This window comes from Macaca mulatta, chromosome 11 (genome assembly GCF_049350105.2).
Source record: "Macaca mulatta isolate MMU2019108-1 chromosome 11, T2T-MMU8v2.0, whole genome shotgun sequence".
In the NCBI taxonomy this organism is placed as follows: domain Eukaryota; kingdom Metazoa; phylum Chordata; class Mammalia; order Primates; family Cercopithecidae; genus Macaca; species Macaca mulatta.
In genome coordinates, this window is record NC_133416.1 from 139,896,987 (window position 1) to 139,917,665 (window position 20,679).

General features: G+C 61.4%; 1 protein-coding gene across 29 annotated transcripts in view; it reads left to right on the forward strand.

Annotated features, from left to right (window-relative positions):
- FBRSL1 (fibrosin like 1) overlaps positions 1 to 20,679 on the forward strand; it is a 96,922-nt gene that overhangs the window by 35,745 nt on the left and 40,498 nt on the right. For 27 of the 29 annotated variants that reach the window (XM_028830225.2, XM_028830232.2, XM_028830229.2 and 24 more), the window contains exons 3-4: positions 1,013 to 1,102; positions 3,434 to 3,469. The exons of 1 other annotated variant lie outside the window; for it this stretch is intronic. In XM_028830225.2, coding sequence (XP_028686058.2) covers positions 1,013 to 1,102; positions 3,434 to 3,469 — 126 coding nt within the window. The remainder of the gene's footprint in view (positions 1 to 1,012; positions 1,103 to 3,433; positions 3,470 to 20,679) is intronic. One more of the 29 variants, XM_028830222.2, reaches the window with a different exon arrangement.

The window sequence follows — 20,679 nt, forward strand, 5'->3', positions numbered from 1 at the left end:
GGGCCTCCACGGGAGGCTGGGAGCTGGCTGTGCGGGGCGTCCCTGCTGGGTGCTGGCCAGCAGGAGCTCTGGCCTCTCACTTCCCTCAGCGTTGTGCAGATTTGAAATTATTTCCAAGTAGGAAAATTAAATACATGCAGGGCTCTGGGTTTGGTTCCTGTGTGGCCACTTAACCTGTCTGCACGTCTGTTTGCTCATCCGCGAAACGTAAAGGAAAATAGTTTCTACTCGGGGCCACTGTGTGAGCAAACGTGTGAGTGCGTGCAAAGCGCCTGGGCCAGACCCTGGCATGCAGCAGCGCCCATGCTGGATGGTGTCAGAGGTGGTGGCAGTGGGCAGTGAGTGTGGCCGCTCCCTTCTGCAGGTGATGAAACCGAGGCATGGGGAGGCTGAACAGTGGCCCAAGGGCACATGGCCAGAGACAGGCAGGTCCCACCACCATCTTGCTGCTTACCCCGGGATGGTGCCGACCGAAGGGGGTGGAGTGGGCACAGCCAAGGGACAGTGGGTGGTACTGAGGCTTGGCCTGGAGGTCGTAGCCCTGTACAGCCAGATGGGGTGGTGCTAACCAGCCAGCGGGCGGCTTGGCTGTTGAGGCCGAGAAGAGCCCAGGGTGTGGGAGAAGGCCCCACCCGTGGTCCCCAGCACCCCCAGGATGTCTTCAAAGTCAGTGGCTTTTGGAAGGGGCGGCTCCGAGCACATGGCGGTTCTCATGTCACTGAGCCGGCGGGTCCTGGGTGGGTCCTCCCCATCCTGGTAGAGTGTGTTGTCAGTGTGTGAGCGGTCAGCCGGGATGGCATTCCTGGCTCTGCAGAGCTCTGTCCTGCTGCTGCTCCCGTCCCCAGACCAGGACCCGGCCCACCACAGCACGTCACATCCCAGAGCGCCCAGTGGCTGTTGGGGCCCCCGGGGCCAGGGTGCCGGGAGCAGGCACGTAGCCCTAGCTAGCGGGCCCCGATGCGGACATGGTGAGGTGGAGTTTTGCCTGAGACAGTGTCTCTCTCTGTCCCAGATGAAGGTCACCGTGTCCAAAGGGGGCGACCGGGACAGTGACGACGACAGCGTCCTCGAAGCCACCAGCTCCCGGGACCCGCTCAGCGATGTGAGTACCCACAGCTGCCTGCGCCTGGAGGCTCCCTGAGTCTGGGCCGCCTGCCCGCTGCGTCCTGCACAAGGGCATCCAGGAAGCCGCTGGTTAGGGCCCGGTTTCCCATGAAGGCGTTGTCTTAGCAATTAGCATTTTGCCTTCATTAAAGCATGATTTTTTACTCATTAGGACTTTCCCCATTAGGAGAGATTTAAATGAAGAAACGGTGAGCGAGCTAGCAGGAGCCCAGAGCCCAGAGCCCAAAACGTTCAGCCTGCCTTGGACGCTGCGCCTGCACCGCTGGCCCTGGGGGTAGAGGGCAGGCGGATGGCGGCCGAGCCTCGAGATGGGCACCCCTGGGCCACCGCTGGGGACGCCTGGGCTGCCGTGGGTCCTGCCCCGCTGCTGGGGACACCCACCTGCCTCGTGGGCTGGGGCAGGAGACAGGTGGAGTGTGGAGGCAGCAGGGGCCGGGGTTTGTTAAACGTCAGCGGAAGGTGCTTCTTTCACCCTGATCAGGTCTGGGCCGAGCGTCCCAGGCTCCCGACGTGCCCGTGCCAGGCAGAGGCACACACTGACCTGGGTCAGGACACGCCTTTGGTGTCCCTGAGAGAGGCCCCTAGGCCCCAGGTCCCCGGGGGGCCGGGGCCCCCCACACTTAGGCTCTCATGCTGGATTTGGCCAGTGACAGGGCTGGACCCTGAGAGCGCGGCTGTGGGAGCACCGGGCTGGGGCCTGGAAGAGGCCGGAGGCGTTGACACCTTTTCCCCAGCTCCTGCAGGTGTGGGGGGTGGGCGGTGGGAGGAGTTCCGATGAATGGAACCTGAGGCATCTCATTATCACTTAAATGAAGGCCTCATTGCCCGTCTCCCCATCTTGTTGCCACAAGTTAGGAAAATAGACTGGGAATTACCTGGGGTCGCCGCTGCCCTGGTTCTTCCTCTGATTGCCAGCCCATGGTGAATGAAGTCACATTCTGGGCACAACGCAGCAGCTGGGACTGAGGCTCAAACCCGGGGCGACAAAGGCCCCCCACCCCTCTGACAGCCGGGAGCTGGCGGGTGGGCCCATCGGGACCCAGGGCCTTGGGCTCTGTCCCCTGACACCCTGGGGCCCTTCAGGAGCTGACCTGGCCCTGGCAAGGGTCTGTCTGGGGAAGGGGAGGGGGTGTCCTCCCCAACTTTGTAGTGGGGGTCTTGGATTGGTTTGGGAGAGTGGGGGGCTGCTCTCAGCTGGCCCCATAGCCCCCCTTTTCCTCCTCTGCCCTGCCCCTCGGGGTGTTGGATCTTTGCATCTGCCCCCTGCTCCCCAGGCTGCTCGGGACCCTCTCCGTGAGCCCCACCCTGCCTGGCTCAGTGACCCACCCCATCCACTACAGCAACCCTGAGCCTGCTTCCCCTCTACTCCGGCTAGGGGAGGCCCTGGTGGTCCGAGTGTGTAGCTGGTGTGATCCACACCTCTGTCCTGAAGACCTCACAACACCCACTCAAGCCAGAGGGATCCAAGGGTATGGGGGCCCCCAGCAGCCCCTGCAGACCAGAGGGATCCCCACGAAGGGTGTGGGGGGCCCCCAGCAGCCCCTGCAGACCAGAGGGATCCCCACCAAGAGTATGGGGGACCCCAGCAGCCCCTGCAGACCAGAGGGATCCCCACCAAGAGTATGGGGGACCCCAGCAGCCCCTGCATACCAGAGTGTGCCCTGATGTCTGAGGGGCTCCCAGCTGCCATCCCCCAGCCCCGACCCCTTCACCTGTCAGGCCCCTGTGGTAAACCCTCCTTTGAGGGCTCCATCTGGCACCTTCTCCAGGAAGCCTTCCATGACTAGCCAGGGCACCCTCCCCGAAGTCCTGCAACTGTGGACCCCTCTGGTGGGTGGGCACGGAGGGAGGTCAGCAGAAGCTGGGGCCCTGGGCCGGCCTCCCCTAGGTCTTCCTGCCTCCTCTGAGGAGCGTTTCTGGTGGGGCCTTCCCTCTTGGGGACAGGGAGCTAGCCACGGGTGTCTCTGTGGGAGCCTCCTCGGGTTTGGATCCCAGAGCTGCTGCAGGGGAGCCTCAGACTGGCTGGGCCAAGAGGACACAGCCCCGGGGAGGACCCCACCACGGCACCCCCATGACGCCGAACTCTGTCCTCCTCCCCGTGGCCTCAGCCCTCGTGCCCCCTGCCTGTGAGGACGTCTCGCTGGCGGTCTTGGGCCTGGGCATCTGGACCTGTCCCCACCCGGGAGAGGTGCTCAGCCGGGTTATGGGCTGTAGGGCTGCGGGGCTGCGGGGCAGGTGGCCGGGTGCGTCCCTAGGAGTTTGGGTCAGAGCCGCAGCCTCACTGACTGTCCCCTCTTCCTTCCTGCAGAGCTCTGCGCAGGCGGTCTCAGGGAGAGGCTACTCTGTAAGTCCCCCAGCACCCCCCCAACCATCTTTGTCCCCTTGGGGCCTTAGGACCGGGCCCCCACCTCACCTGTCCGAGGCCCCACAACCTAGCTCACCCGTCTTGTGCCCGCTTTCCCTCTGAAGCCCCAGACTGGTTCTGGCCTCAAGCACCATGGGGCTGGCGGGGAGCGGGCAAGCTCCGGAGTGAAGATTCGGGGGAGTCCTGCTCGCGGTTTGCCAGAGGCCCCCAGGCTGACGTGCTGCCCCAGGGGGATGGGCTGGCCCTGTGGCTGTGGCCCTGCCAGGAGCCTCGGAGTGGTCAGCCTGCACAGACCCCAGCTGCGGCTAAGGCTGCCGGGATCCGCGGGACCATGGCCGGGCTGCTTCCTGGGGTCCTACTGGGGGCCTGGGACATTTGGTGTGGAGGTGTCCGTGGTGTGAGCAGCCGCCTCCAATGCCCCAACCGGTACCTGCTTCAGCCCGGACAGAGAGGACTGGGCCCAGGTTGGGCACTGCAGAGCAGCACCCAGGGAGCCAGCACCCCGTGGCGGGCAGGGGGAAGGAGACCCGTGTGCAGCCTTCATGATGGGTGTGTGTCCGGGGGGGAGCGGGTGTATGCCCGGGGGGGAGCGGGTGTATGCCCGGGGGGGAGCGGGTGTGTTTCGGTGTGCCGTGCCTCCCCATGGGTGCACATGGCACGGCGAAGGTCTCCTTGCACACGTGCCTGGACTTACTGTGGGAATGGCCTGGGAGGCCAGGCGCCGACCCTTGTCCCCCAGACCTGGAGGCCCAGCCCCATCTCCCTGACCCCCATCACTGCTGTCCCCTGCTCTCCTCATGACTGTGTTTCATTTTCCCTTAAGTATCAGGAGGAACATTAATGACATCATAAAACCCAGAGCTCCATAAAAGCCATTTCTACAGATTGACGGCCTGCTCGGCTCGTGGGAGGGTGGGGGCCTGGACTCCGCCCGCCCCGTCCCTGCAGCCCCCGCAATTTCCAGGCCGGAGAGGCTCCCTCACTTAAACCACAGCAGCTTTTTATAGGGTGTGTAATTAACCATCAGTGACCCAGTGTGGCCAGGCCAGAGGGGATGCGGACTGGTGGGGACACGCCCCACTGTGTCTGTCCCACAGCTTCTGCTGGTGGCAGAGCAGGAGGCGGTGAGGGGGCGGCATGGGCGGCGCGGCCACAGGCCCGGAGTGGACACCATGCTCCCTGGACCCAGGATCATGGGCAGGAATTGGCCACTTGACTGGGTCACGGCAGGGGCTCAGCTGGGCCCTTCGCACCCCCACCCCAGCTCCCCTGAGGCTGCCCTTTCACCTGAGGGTCTGTGTAAAGCCCTGGGCTTGGCTCTGCCACCCCGGGCTCGGCTCTGCCACCCCGGGCTCGGCTCTGCCACCCCGGGCTCGGCTCTGCCACCCCGGGCTCGGCTCTGCCACCCCGGGTTCTGCCTTTGGCCTCTCACCTGGTTTGGCCCAGAGTCCATGAGCCGTTGACCTGGGGTGGCCGGAGCTCACTTCTGGGCAATGGTTCCTGGAGCGTCCACCCGCCCAAGGGACCTCTTCCTGGGGCTTTCCTTCCTCCTGTGCTGCGTGGGGCCTCGGCGAGCTTTGGGCACTCTTGCTGTTGTCATCTGTGCGCGGGGGGCAGCCCCTCAGAGGTGGCTGTGGTTGTCCTGACAGCCATCGTCATGAGTGTGACGACGCTCCCCCACCCTTCTCTGGGCGGTGTACTGGGCAGGCCCTCAGCCATATCCCGACAGGCCGACTCCTGGTGTGCATGTTCGGGGTCAGGCTAAAGCCACCTGGCCCTGGCTGCTGGGAGGCACCTGGGCCAAGGGGGGTGCCCTGATGCCGACTCCATGGGCAGGAGGAGGGCTGCGGCCCCTGCGTAGGTGCTAGACTGTGAGTGTCGGTGACATCGAGTGCCGGGCAGGGCTCCTGCCGGCTTACTGTGGGTCAGGGGGAGGGCCAGGTCTTAAGCTCCGGAAGGTGGGCTCTGCCCCCTGTTACTGGTGAGGTGTGCACATGGTCACCTCCTGTGGCCACCCCAGCTGGTCTGAGGCCCCCAGGGCACCTGGGCCTCTCTGCCCTGAGCCACTGGGTGCCCTTCTGCTTCTTAGTCTCCATTCGTTATTCAGGTCTTCTCTCCAGAGCACTCTCTGTGTTTCCTGAGAAAGCCCGTCATTAACTTGCCAGCTGCTTGCAGCTTAACCCCCACAGCCGAGGCACAGAAGTGACAGATGGTGGGGTGGGGGGAGGGGGAAGGCAGGGGAGGAGCCGGCCTGCTGCCCAGGGGATGGGGTTCCCCTCCAAGCCGCAGGAGCCCGGGAGGACCCTGAGGGCTGCAGACCGTCCTGTGTGTGTGCCCTGGGCCCCGGCGCACACAGACCTGTGTTTCAGACCCTGGTGCGTACAGATGGGCCCTGCCATGTGCAGGTGTGCACCCGGGGCCCTGGTCCGGTGTAGCCCTCAGTCGCCCACGCTGTCAGCCCTGGGGGCCCCTTGTGTCCAGTGTGTGGGGGGGTACAGGTGAGAGCCCAGGCTCCAGGCAGACAGCAGGGAGGTGCCCGGCCTCCTTGAAAGTGCTCCTCCCCGGCACCGAGGACTGGAGGCAGGTGGAGGCCAGACCACCTCAGGGGCAGAGGACCCAGAAACAGCCCCACAGTCCCCGGGGCAGAGGACCCAGAACCGGCCCCATGGGACACGTGCCCAGGAACAGGACAGGCAGGACCCAGGAGCAGGCAGGGGGCCTGGGTGAGGGTCTGGATTGTGCTGGAGCCTGGGACCCACTAGTGGGGGTTCGGTACTTCCCTGAGGCCCTCAGACTCCTGGGGTGCTCCCTAGGCTGGGGCTGCCGTATGTGTGTGGGCGTGTGTGCATGTGCATGTGTGTGTGTGTATGTGCGCCTGTGCCCGTGTGCACCTCGTGTCCGCGGCACCCCCGTGTGGTGGGCTGTGTGGGGCTGTGTGTTGCCTTGTCAAGCAGTGTCACGGGTTCCTCGCTGGGCCTCTGTGTGTGTGTGTGCGCGCGTGCACCCGCGCGTGTGACTGTGTGTGTGTTGTGCACGTGGTGTTGCGTGTTGCGAACTTGGCATTGTGTGTTGTGAACTTGGCGTGTGTTGTGCATGTGGCATTGTGTGTTGTGAATTTGGCGTTGCGTGTTGTGCACGTGGTGTGTGTTGTGAACTACTTGGCGTTGTGTTGCTCACCTGGCACGGTGTGTTGTGCATGTGGCGTTGCGTGTTGTGCATATGGTGTTGCGTGTTGCTCACGTGTGCACCCCTTGCTGCCTGCCTCTCTGTGACTGGCTGCCTATCTGTGACTGAGGAGCCACAGCCAGGCCGGCAGCCTCCCGTGTTGCTGAGCGGCACGGGCATTCTTCACCTGGTCTGGTGTTATGAACCGTCCTGAAAGTGGTGTAATTTTGTCCACATTGGTGGCCAGCAAAGCCCCAGCTATTGCTCATCCTCAGCAGCTGCTGCCCCGAGTGTGTGGTTTGGCCTCCTTGGCCACCGTCAGCACTGTAAGGTCGAGCTGCTTCCACCCGAGGATGTGGTGACTGACGGCAGCGTGGCAGGGGCAGCGTGGCAGGGGCAGTGTGGCAGGGGCAGTGTGGCAGGGGCTGGCGGATTCGTTAGACAGAATGAGGATCCACAAGAGCCTGCTGGGGTTGGAGCCATTCCTGCCGGCACAGGAGCCTGGCTTGCCCTCCCACACCCGTGCACAGAATGTTCTGGAAGGGCCCGTGGCCAGCAGGGGGCGTGCAGGGGCCAGGGTGAGGGGCCGGATGAGCTGCAGGGTATCAGTGGCAGCCCATGGTGAGGCCCAGGCCTCAGGGACCCATCTCACCCTGTACGCGGCATTTAGTTACCAGATCATCGTGTTCTCCAGACAGGGTGGCAGGCCCAGAGAGGCCAATGGGGCCACCCATGGGTACCCACCTCAGTGACTGGGAACTGAGACCCTCAGACCTCCCTCACCACTCAGCTCCGCCCGTCCAGGATTGTCCTCCATGCGGCTGCCCGGCCCCTTGTGCCCGCCAAGAAGGGCCACCTGCGTGGCTATGCCCACACGTCCTCCTCTGCCCCCAGTAGCGCCCTCTTGGCCGCAGCCCCACAGACCCTTCCTGTCCCCACTGGCGAGGCCGTCCATCAGGGTCACAGACACCTGCCCTGCACAAACTGAGGTGTGGAGAAATCGGTCCCCTTGCCTCCCCTCTAGCCCGTGTGTGCGGAGCGTGGCCATGGCCAGGGCATGCCTGTGGGGAGACAGACGGGAAAGGCCCTGGTAAGGGAAGCCAGGGAGCTGCCGCCCCAATTGGGGTGTTAAGCACAGCGCAGACGGGTGGGAAGGGGAGCCAGGTCGGCGGGGACAGGGACAGGGAGGCCTGGAAGTGGGCGGGAGGAGGGGCCAGGCCGACTGAAGCAGGCGCAGGTTTGAACAGCGGGGCCGGTGGGAGGCTCTGAGGCCCCCGAGGAGGGAGCCCACCGCGTGCTTGGGGGCAGGCCTGGGACAGGGAGGCTGGAGGTGGGCGGGAGGGGCAGAGACCCTGGTGGGACTCTGTGCCCAGGTGGGACACTGCAGATGCCACCAGCCGCCTAGGCCCTGCCGCCCTCGCTCTGCACCAGGCCCGATACAGGCGCTGTCTTTACTAGGCAGGTTTATGACACTCATTACGTGGCTCCTTGGGCCTCTTCTGAGCAGCCATAATTTGTACAAAAGCAATAAAACCCATCAGCCTCTGCCTGGAGTCAGAGAGCCTCAGTCTCCTCCCAACCTCTGAGCACAGGAGGGTCTTTCAGGCTGGCTGCTGTGTGGGGACTGCAGAGGTGGGGGCTGAGCCATGTCCTCACCCGTGGTGGCCACAGCCCGTGCCCATCTGCCCACCCATTTGTTCATCTTCACGCACCCACATCCATGCATTTACCCACCACCTATCCCTATCGGCCACCCATCTGTCCGTCCATGCCACGGTGATCGTGTGCCCGAGGGCAGTGGCCTCAGCACAGCCTGACTCTGGGCTGGTCTCCGTGCTGGGCATGTCACACAGGGTCCCTGCCCTCAGGCAGCTGCTGTTCCAGTGGGGAGAGGAGCCAGTCGGTACAGAGAGCAGCAGCTGCCAGCTGGGAGGGAAGGTGGGCCGGGGTCAGGGCAGCATCTCAGAAGGGGCAGGCCAGGGCGTCTGGGTAGGGGCAAGCCTGTGTGTGCAGGACCTGAGACGGGCGGGCGCCGCTGCGGGAGGAAACAGGGAGGGGTGCGGGGGAGCTGGGTCGTGGAGGATGGGAGGCTGTGCAGATAGTGCCACTGTCCCCCACCACCCCAGGCTAAGTGACGGAGGGGCTGACCCACCCAGTACTGAGAGGGGCAGGGTCCAGGCCGGGCTTGTTCCAGCAGCCCAGGCACCACCACTCAGCCCTGGGAGGTCGGCACGGGGGCAGCAGGGACTTGGGGTCCTGGGAGGTGGCCGTTCTGCCGTCCACCCCCACTCGGGGCCTGGCCTCTGTGGGCTGTGGGAGGGCGTGCGTTGTCGGGCCCCAGGTGAAGAGAGTGTCTGCGTGTGAGAACACCTTCATCTCCATGGCATATAGATCATCTGACTTCTCCACCTGTGGTATTTGATTGCAAACGGGTGATGTCCGTGAAGAGGCCTCACCTCCGTCTGCAGATGCAGAAGCCGAGGCCCAGGCGTCAGCTGCACCTGTCGCACCCTCTACCAGGGCAGCGTCCAGATGGGGCCAATGGATTTGGTCCCCTCCCTGTCCACCCTTTTCACCTCGCCGCCTCCCTGCCCACTTGTGCCCCTGCAGGGCTCACTCCCCGCGGCCGGCATGTGCTCTTTTATCTTCCGTTTCATGGGTGAGAATTGAGCAAGGCTCAGCCTGGCTGGCTCCTCTGTGCTACGCTGTGCTCACTGGGGTCTCCCGGGGACGGTGGCTGGTGGCTGGGCTGGGTGGAGGGTTCAGGGTGGCTTTGCTTACGTGCCTGGCTTCTGGGCCTCAGTGGCTCAAGGCCCAGGCAGCTGTGGCCAGCCCTCCCAGAGCCTCAGCCAGGCTGGCGGCACCATTCCAGCACATTCTGCAGGTCAGAGCCCCCCAGCCCAGCCCAGGTTCCAGGGGAGGGGTTGGACCCTGGCCTGGGGGGGCCTCGTAAGTGCCGCCCTTCACCCCGCCCACAGCTCCTTGCAGCACTCCCAGGAACGGGGACCACAGCCGTCCACCAGGCAGGGCAGCCCCACAGGGCAGGGGGGTGCCCGACCAAGGAGGGCGGCACAGACAGTGAAGGTGGCGGTGCACAGCCCTGCTGGAGAGGGCCAGGCTGGAGTCCAGGGTGTCCGTCAAGCTGAAATCCAATTATGGGAACAGGCTGGGCTGCTGTGACACGGGGGTTAGGAATTAATGTTAACACTGTTTCTGGTTAAGACTTTTTGTGTTGATAAATAATTCATGAGGCAGTTAGCACTTTGAGCCTGACAACACGAGAATATATTAATACGATCGGCTCCAAGAAAGGTCAGCCACGTGCTCGGGGCCGGGGGGCCATCTTTTATTCATTCCCTGACACAGGCTTATTAATTATTCTGGTCCAGCCAGGGCTGTGCTGGGAGGGACGCTAATGAGAAAAAGGAGAGTGAATTTGAGATCCACACTCCATCCACTGTGGGGACGCAGAGGGAGAGATGGAAGGAAACCCCATTGAGGCCTTTGAGGCAGGATGGGAGCTGCAGCCTGGCCCCCTGACAGTGCTGGTTGGGTGTGAAGAGGTGAGCAGAGCTGATCTGCAGGTATGTGGGTCAGTGGCTGCCAGATCCCAGCTCTCCCAGCCAGATGAGGAACAGGAGCAAATGCAGCCAGTATCAGAGAGCAGGAGGTGCATGGGGAAGTGAGGCTGAGGCTGTGGGTGCCCCAGGCACACTAGGCCCAGGGGGTGCAGGAACCCCCCGAGAAGCAGCTGGGCAGAGACCCAGAGGGGAGGTTTGTGGGGCCAGGGGTTAGGAGTCCTGTGTGTGTGCATGTGTGTACATGACAGTGTGAGTGCACGTGTCCATGATGGTGTGAGTGCATGTGTGTCCATGACAGTGTGAGTGAACGTGTGTACATGATGGTGTGAGTGCACATGTGTACGTGACAGTGTAAGTGCACTGTGTACATGATGGTGTGTGTGAGCGCACGTGTGTACGTGACAGTGTGAGTACACATGTCCATGATGGTGTGAGTGCATGTGTGTACATGATGGTGTGAGTGCACATGTGTACGTGACAGTGTGAGTGCTCGTGTCCATGACAGTGTGAGTGCACGTGCATCCATGATGATGTGAGTGCACGTGTGTCCATGATGGTGCGTGTGCGTGCACATGTGTCCATGACGGTGTGTGTGAGTGCACGTGTCCATGACGGTGTGTGAGAGTGCACGTGTGTCCATGATGGTGTGTGTGAGGGCACTGTGTACATGATGGTGTGAGTGCACGTGAGTCCATGATGGTGTGAGTGCATGTGTGTCCATGATGGCATGAGTGCACGTGTGTCCATGATGGTATGAGTGCACATGTGTACATGATGGTGTGTGTGAGTGCATGTGTACATGATGTGAGTGCACATGCGTACGTGACAGTGTGAGTGCACGTGCGTACGTGATGGTGTGAGTGCACGTGAGTCCATGATGGTGTGAGTGCATGTGTGTCCATGATGGCATGAGGGCACGTGTGTCCATGATGGTATGAGTGCACATGTGTACATGATGGTGTGAGTGCATGTGTACATGATGTGAGTGCACATGCGTACGTGACAGTGTGAGTGCACGTGCGTACGTGACGGTGTGAGTGCACGTGCATCCATGACGGGGTGAGTGCACTTGTGACGGTGTGAGTGCACGTGCATCCATGATGGTGTGAGTGCACGTGTGTACATGATGGTGTGTGTGAGTGCACGTGTGTACATGGTGTGTGTGAGTGCACATGTGTACATGACAGTGTGCGTGCACGTGTGTACATGACAGTGTGAGTGCACGTGTGTACATGGTGTGTGTGAGTGCATGTGTGTCCATGATGGTGTGAGTGCACATGTGTATATGATTGCACGTGTGTCCATGATGGTGTGAGCGCACGTGTGTACATGATTGCACGTGTGTCCATGACAGTGTGAGTGCATGTGTGTCCATGATGGTGTGAGTGCATGTTACATGATACTGTGCGTGAGTGCACGTGTGTACATGGTGTGAGTGCACGTTACATGATGGTGTGTGTGTGCACATGTGTACATGACAGTTTGAGGGCACATGTGTACATGATGGTGTGAGTGCATGTGTGTCCATGACACTGTGAGTGCAGATGTGTCCATGATGGTGTGAGTGCATGTGTGTACATGACTGTGGGTGAGTGCATGTGTACATGACAGTGCACATACGTGTACATGTGTGTGGATGTGTGTACATGATGTGTGTACATGTACTTGACTGTGTATGTGCCATGTGTACATGACAGTGTTCTACGTGTACATGGTGTGTGAGTGCACATGTACATGACGGTGTGTGTGCCATGTGTACATGATGGTGTGAGTGCACGTGTGCATGGTGTATGTGTGAGTGGATGTGTACATGAAAGTGTGTGCCATGTGTACATGACAGTGTTTGTGAGTGCCCATGTACATGATGGTGTGTGAGTGCAGGTGTACATGACTGTGTGCCATATGTACATGATGGTGTGAGTGCACATGTACATGACGGTGTGAGTGCATGTGTACATGACCTTGTGCCATGTGTACATGATGGTGTGTGCATGAGTCCACATGTACATGACGGTGTGTGTGCCATGTGTACACGATAGTGAGTGCATGTGTACATGACAGCATGTGTGAATGCACATGTACATGACATGTGCCATGTGTGCATGATGGTGTGAGTGCACGTGTACATGAAGGTGTGTGTGCCATGTGTACATGACGGTGTGTGTGAGTGCATGTGTACATGATTGTGTGAGTGCACATGTACATGAAGGTATGTGTGCCATGTGTATGTGATGGTGTGAGTGCCATGTGTATGTGATGGTGTGAGTGCCATGTGTATGTGACGATGTGTGTGAGTGCATGTGTACATGACGGTGTGAATGCTATGTGTACATGATGGTGTGAGTGCACATGTGTATGTGAAAGTGTATTATGTGCATATGTGTACATATAACTGCACATGCATGCATAACTGTGTGTCTGTGCATGTGTGTACATAAAAATGTATGTGGCTGTGCACATGTGTGTATGTAACTGTGTCTTTGCACATGTGTATATATGATCGTGTTGTGCATGTGCCTGTGTGGTAATGACCATGGTGAGGCCAGGGGCTCTGGTGGCATGCCAGGGTCTTCAGGCTGGCGTGGGGTGGGGTGGAGTGGAAGCGGCTGGTGTCCAGCTCTTGTTGCCAGGAACCCCCTTGCTGTGTGGAGACAGCTGGAAGGCTAGAGCACAGGGGCTCCAGGTGGCCATGCTCAGCAGGACATGAGGGCTGAGGGTTAGGGATGTGCTGCATGGCCACCCTGTCGTGTGATGGGTGCCCTCTGCTGTGGGTGTGAAGCCCACAGAGCGTGTGGCCAGGGACACGTACTTAATGGGAAGAGGTGCACTCGGGTGGAGAATGGAAAGCTGTTCTGAGTGAGACGGTTCCTGTCCGGTGTGTGAGTCGGGCCGAGCCCGGAGGTGGCTGAGGTGGGCCCTCCCCGGCCCGTATCCCAGGGCGTCACAGCGCGAATGCCGGTCCAGCGTGTCCGGTGTGTGAGTCGGGCTGAGCCTGGAGGTGGCTAAGGTGGGCCCTCCCCATCCGCGTCCCAGGGTGTCACAGAGCAAATGCTGGTTCAGATTTTCCGTGTGTGGCAGTCGCGACTTGAGAAAATTAAAGGTGATTTTGTGCATTTTAGAGCATTTAGGTCCAAGGCTCAGGCGGTGCTAAGCAGGTTTCTAGTACTGCAGATGTCTGGTGGAATGTTCTGGAATTGCACTGGGGCTGGGCAGTGCTCCCTCGGGGACTGGCCCCAGCACCTAGTGCCCCAATCTTTGTGACAGTTGGGAGCCCCCAGGAGGACAGTTTTGTCCCCTCCAAGCACAGCGTGGGGCTGCAGGCAGTGCAGACTTTGGAGCCCAGGCCGCTCACGTGTGTGCCTGCCATGTCTCCAGCTGAGTGGACCCTGTCGACCCTCGGGAACAGGATCCGTGTTCTCAACAGACAAGACCATGGATCAGCAAACAGCTGGTCGGAGATCCTCTCTGGGTGGGATCAGGGCCCTGAGCAGAGGGGCTGGCCGCACTCGTGTGGAGGGGCAGGGTTGCCACTGCATGGAGAACTCGGAGGGGGGCCACAGAGCCCTGAGTGCCAGGAGGAGCCAGACTGGCCGGGACTCGGGGAAGAGCGTTGGGGGAACGGGCTCACCCAGACCCCTGGTCAGAGCGAGCTTGGCTGTGGCTGGGCTGAGTCCCTCGGGGCAGGGAAGAGCGTTGGGGGAACGGCTCACCCAGATCCCTGGTCAGAGCGAGCTTGGCTGTGGCTGGGCTGAGTCCCTCGGGGCAGGCCTGGGAGGGAGTTAGTTCGATTCATAGGAGGTCCTGAGAATAGGAGGTCCTGAGATGGAAGGGGCCTGGGAGGGTGCGTTCTCCAGCTGTCTCTCCTCCTAACCAGGGCTCCAGCCCCACATTCTTGCTGACGCGTGGCTCGCCAGGCCCCTCAAGTGGTCTCCCTTGGCAGCTCTCAGGGAGAGTTCAGAAATGCCTCCAGAGATCCTGGGGCCAGAGGCAAGGGTGCCAGCCCCACAGCCCCACCGCTCCCCTTTCCTATCCCCAGCTGTCTCTTCACGGGCCTAGACTGGAGGTCAAGGGCTGCCCGAGTCCTGCAGGGCCTGAGGCAAGCGTGGGCTGTGCTGGGTGCACTAAGTGGGGGCCTCCAGTGGGCGCTGCAGAGCCCAGAGCTTTCCCTGGTAGTGATGGCCACGGGGCCGCCGCGTGGCACAGCCTTTCCTGAGGGCTTGAGCCCCAACCGGAAGGCAGCCTCGCAGGCGGGTGCACAGCCCATGGGGCCTCGGCGCTGTGGGGAGGGTGCACAGGCAAGCCCAGCTCTGGCGTGTGTGCTCCAGGGCCTCACCTGCAGCTCCCGGTGGCTGTGGCTGTTGGCTGCAGTGACTTGATTGCTTGTTAATTGCTCATTAATTGGGTAATTGGTGTTTGAAGCCTAAACACTCATAAAAGCTGAATTTGCTGAGTAAGCAAGCATGGCATTTTTCAGGACCCGCCGCCCGATTATTTTGTGTAACCAGGTGCAAGGGTACCTCCACCTCCCAGGACAGCGAGAGGAACTCTGGTGGGCCTCAGTGCGGCGGGGCCCTGAGCAGAGGGTGAGCGTGGCCTCCGCGGCTTCTGCCACAGATTCAGAGCCTGGATTCAGGACTCAGAATCCACCCAGCCCCACCGCCAGGCTGCACCCTGGTGGCTCCCATGCACTCGGTCCTCAGCGTCCCCACCGGGCAGCAGGTGGGTCTGTGGCAACTTGCGAGTGAGCCCAGTATGAGCCACATCCCCACACATTGCCCAGCCCCCACCCCTTGGACCCCACAGCAGCTCCTTTCAGGCACCCGCTCTTCCAGTCTCCAGAGAAGAAAGGCCCGGGGAACGGGCGGGAGGCGTCAATGCCAGGATCAAGGTCAGGGAGGGAGGAGCTGGCTGTCAGGTGGGCCAGGAAGCCCCAGCCCCGTGCTCCGGCCCACCCAGTCCTGCCCTCCAGCCTCATGCCCACCCAGTCCAGTCTCCCAGCTCCGTTCCCCCACCCACCCAGTCCTGCCTTCCAGCCCTCTCTCAGTTGACCCCAGGTCCCGCCCGCCAGGTGCCGCCTTCCCTTAGCCTTGGGCCCCATTCCCTGTGGGTCACCCTGAGAATGTGCTCAGCTGGTCCTGGCCACCTACCCACTCTGGTCCCTGGCACACCTCCGTCTGGCCTGGTGCAGCAGCAGAGCCCAGCCCCACACTGTCTCCTGCACCCAACCCTGCCAGAATGGAGGCCAGACATCCCCTCTCAGTGGGCTCCACACGCCCCCTGACCCGCGTACCACGCACTGTCCCTGCCGGCCATCCTGTGGGCTTCCGAGCCACCTGCAGTGTATGTGGTGCCTGCTCTGGGCTCACCACATCAGCACTTGGAAAAAGGCTCCAGGGCAAGCCCACTGTTCGCTGTACCTGCCTCACCCAGAGGGGGATGCTCCCCGATGTCAGGAGAGCTCCTGGCCTCACACCTATGGCCCCACAAGCCCAGATCCCCAGCTCTGAGTCCTGGGCTCAGCTCCAGGCCCTTGCTGAGTGACCATGCAGCTGAAGAAAGTGCTTTTCCTCTGAACCTCTACTTCCTCATCTATGAAATGGGCTGATACTGCTGTGACCCTGGGGGCACAGCCCCACACCACACCCCTACCCCGAGGCACATCAGGAGCAAATCCACTCAATGGGCCCCACCCATCCCATTCCATGCCAGTACTGTGGGAGGCCAAAGGCACCTCACCCTCAAGTGCCAGAGTTGGGCCCTGCGGCTCCAGGCTCCGGTACCCACACCCGTAACCCCCTGCCTACGAGGAGCCAGCAGCCCCCCAGTGGTCACGCACCCCCCACCCCGGAGGTAGCTGCCTGGCTGCGTGGGGTGAGTGCACATGTGCCCCCCACCTGGCCGCGCCCCGCCCCCCCCAGGCAGCCCAGTTCTGCCCATGGAGGGGAAGGGAAGTGGAGCCCGCGCTGAGCCCGCATGGTGCAGGAGTACGGATTCACAGGACTGAGGCAGCCGAAAGGGGCTTTCCAATGATAAGACGTTTCACACAGTGTGAAGCTCAACTCGAAACCTTCCCAGCTGCTCCTAGCCCTGGGGGCCACCGGCACCACGCCAACCCCTGCCCCTTATTTCAGCCAAATCACTTGATTGAAATACATTCTGTATCCCGCCTGAGTGTGCAGCCCAAATGAAGGCGGGCCCCTTGGCACTGCCATCTGGGAAGATGGGGTCCCACAGGGCAGGGCATGGGGCCCACAGCCACTCATGCTCCTGCCCCATCCCTTCCAGAGCTGCTCCCCCGACCGCCCCGAGCCATCCAGGGAACTGGAGTTTCCAGGCTGCAGGTTCAGACAGAATAGATCAAGCAAGCGAGCCGCCGTCTGCCCTACAAAGGCCCAGCACAGGCGGCACAGGTGGCCCTTTTCCCCACTCAGTGGCATGCGGCTCTGTGGCAGGTCCTGAGGTGCCCACATGCCACATACAGACATTGGGACACGTGGCAGGACACTGAGGGCAGAAGCCACCAAGGGCAGGATGACCAGATGGTACAGGGAGGGGTCGGGAACTGGCACACGCAGGATGCACCATGGCACACGTGCACACGGCAGATGCTCCTCGTGTCCCCGGGTACCTGGGTGTGCACACACGGCTTACCAGGGCCCATGGAGGACACGTGTGCACACTCAGACCGCACACACTCAGCCAGGTGGGGCTTCTGCACCGGCATTCCCAGCAGCTTGGCCTCTCACTGACGCTCAGGCCAGGCCTTTCCACTCCGTCCCGCCCACGCCTTGCCACTGTTCGAGGCACCTCGGGTCGGTGCAGGCGCCCATGTTGTGGGGGCATTTTTTCTGCCGGTGAGGAGGGGTCAGGGCCCCCTGCCCCAGGTAATTGTGTTCAGGAACCTTCATGCAGTGCCTCGGGGCAGAAACCCGGCCCTCACTGGCCTGCCGGAGCAGCCTTGGCCCTGCCTCAGCCTCTCTCCCACCCACTGGGCCCAGGCAGCTCGCCTGGATGAGAAGCCGGGGAGGTGGAAGCAGAGGCTGGCAGTGTTTCCAGCACCTTCGTCCAGTGCAGGGCCCAGACCCTCCCCAGGACAGCCCCTTGGCCCCTCTGTCTCCTGTCTCCTCCCCATCCTGCCTGGTCGGGGCCCAGACACCGAGGGACCCCTGGGAGCGGTGACCTCAACGCTGGGTCCCTGCTCATGAATTTTTCATGCCTTTGTTTGAGCAGTGGGATCAGACGGCCCCTGAGCGCAGCGAAGCCGTAATTAACGCTCGCGCTGAGAAGGGAAGGCGTCCTTTGCTGCTTAATAGCCGTGCTGATTGGTGTCTCCCCGTGTGTGGGGCTGACAGGCAGCCCCGACCCCAGCCCGTAGCCGCCCAGGGTCTGGAAGGGGTGCAGGGAGGCCTGGGTGATGGGGGCCAAGCTCGCTCCAGGCTCTTCGGGTAGCAGCGGTGCACTGCCAACTGGCAGGGCCCATGCCTGGCTGTGGGGTGGGCTCAGATGCCTCTGAGGGATGGGGGAAGGGGGAGAGGTTGGTGGCAGTGGTGGTGACAGTGACAGTGAAGATGACACTGATGGCAGCTCCCATTTATGAAGCCTGGATGCCAGCAGCTGCTGTCCCGAGCCTGCCACGCATGTTGCCGCCTCCAACTCAGAAGCCCCATGAAGGTGCCGCTGTCTCTGCAGATGAGGAAACCGAGGGTTGGAGAAGTGAAGAGACCTCTGCCACGGTGTCCAGTGTCCACGAAGCAGTGGGGCCAGGACCCGCCCAGACCGGGTTCCGCGAGGCAGTGGGGCCAGGACCGGCCCCCAGACCAGGTTCCACGAAGCAGTGGGGCCAGGACCCGCCCAGACCGGGTTCCGCGAGGCAGTGGGGCCAGGACCCGCCCAGACCGGGTTCCGCGAAGCAGTGGGGCCAGGACCGGCCCCCAGACCAGGTTCCACGAAGCAGTGGGGCCAGGACCCGCCCAGACCGGGTTCCGCGAGGCAGTGGGGCCAGGACCCGCCCAGACCGGGTTCCGCGAAGCAGTGGGGCCAGGACCGGCCCCCAGACCAGGTTCCACGAAGCAGTGGGGCCAGGACCCGCCCAGACCGGGTTCCGCGAGGCAGTGGGGCCAGGACCCGCCCAGACCGGGTTCCGCGAGGCAGTGGGGCCAGGACCGGCCCCCAGACCAGGTTCCACGAAGCAGTGGGGCCAGGACCGGCCCCCAGACCAGGTTCCGCGAAGCAGTGGGGCCAGGACCCGCCCAGACCGGGTTCCGCGAAGCAGTGGGGCCAGGACCGGCCCAGACCGGGCTCCAGGGTACACGTTAACTCTGGGCTGTGCCCAGCATTCGACACCCCAGGGCCGGGGCCCAGAAGCTGGGGGAGGTGTCAGGAGCCCACAGGGAGCTGGCAGGCGGGGATGCAGTTTCCTGTTTTCAGCAGGAAGCAGCTGTTGGTGCTCATGAGAAGTCTCCAGGTGTTCAAATGTTGGCAGCCAATTTTTAAAAAATAAATCAGGCCAAACCAAACCAGTTTGTGGCTTTAAAAGCCACGTCTCAAGGCCATTGTCCACCCACGGGTGAGGGTCTGGGAAGGCCGCTAATTAAAAGCCATGTCTCGAGGCCGTTGTCCACCCACATGTGAGGGTCTGGGAAGGCCGTTAATGGAGCCTGGAGGTGCTAGGCATCCCCACCTCACAGCCACATCTGTGAATATGGTGATACGCAGTGGTCCCTGGGGTGGTCGAGGAACCCACTGTCATGGAGGAAGAAACAGGTGCCTGAGCTTCTCAGTCCCACCGCAGCTCTCACACCCAGCTTGGGATAGAGGTGGGGCAGATAGAGCTGCCCAGGGCCTGGGGGAGCTGAGCTGTGGGCTTAGGGTGGGGAGCCCTGGCTCACACCTGGCCTCTGACCCTCGCTGCTGAGTGGTCTGGAACCCCTGGCAGGTGCCTCCCTCTGGCTGCCCCACACCTTAGGCGTGAGGGCCAGAGCCCTGGGCAGGAGGAAGGAAGGGAGTCCAGTGTTTCGGGGGCAGAGGCTGTCCCCATGGCCACTCACCAGAATCACCCGACTGCTACTTCCCATCCCAGGCACCCGGGTTTAAGTGGTCTAGGGGCCCCGAGCCTTGGCACAGTTTAAAACCGGACTGACTGAGGGCATGAGTGGAGAGAACAAGCACTGACAAGTGGTCTCGAGGGCCATTATTGGATGGTGAGGCCAGACAGACTCAGAGGGGCCTTGTAGGCTGGCAGACCATGGTACAGGGAGCTGCTGCCTGCTGGCTGCCGTTGGAGCTCAGGACGAGTAGAGAAGGAAAGACTTGATGTCAGGGTCTCCTTGTGGCTGCAGGAGGGCTCACCTTTCCAGCCTTGGCCGTCAGGATCAGAGACAAGCATGAGCACTGCCAGGGCTGAGAGACTCTAAAACTCCCAGACTAAGACTTCATCTACTCCAGGGTAGAGGGCATCTTCTCAGTCTTGGCTTTGTGGGCAGACGATGATGGTGACGATGATGGTGATGGTGATGATGGTGATGGTGACGGTGGTGAGGATGGTGATGATGATGATAGTGAGGATGGTGACAATGGTGATGGTGGTGAGGATGGTGACAATGATGGTTGACAATGGTGAGGATGGTGACGGTGACAGTGATGGTAATGAGGATGAGGGTGATGTGATGGTGACTGGTGAAGATGGTGGTGAGGATGATATGATGGTAATGATGGTGATCATGGTGATGGTGGTGAAGATAATTGTGATGGTAGTGCTGTTGAGGATGGTGACACGATGACGATCGTGATGATAATGGTGGTGGTAATGAGGATGGTGATGGTGGTGGTGTGAAGATGGTGATGACGGTGATGGTGATAGTTGTGACAATGGTGATAGTGATTATGGTGATGGTGATGGTGAGGATGGTGGCGATGGTGAGGATGGTGGTGATGGTGGTGATGAGAGTAATGGTGATGGCAACGAGGATGATGATGGTGGTGATGATACCGTCGTATGTGTGTAATGTACTATATATCAAGCACTGCCTTAGTGCTTTGCACGTATTCATTTATTTAAGTCACACAATAACCCGATGAGCTGTAAGTTGTTCCTATTTACAGAAGCGTAAACTGAGACACAGAGAGCTCAAGGCCTTGCCCAGTGTGGGGCAGTGAAGCATGGAGCCAGCGTCTTCTTTGGAGCCTGAGTCTTGGCCTCCTGACCATGCCCAGCATGTCCCTTCGGGGCCTGGGGTCTGTCCTCTGCCCCCAGGCATTCCTGCCTATCCCAAACCCACACAGGGTGATGTTCCCTGGGCCACTGAGCCCAGCCCCAGCCCCGTGAAAGGTCGCCTCACTCAGGCAGCTCCCAAGAGACAGATGTGTCTCTCCTTTTCCTCCTTGCCCTGATTAATTGCCTCATTCCATGCCGACTCCACTGCAGTTAAACATTAATTCAGTAGG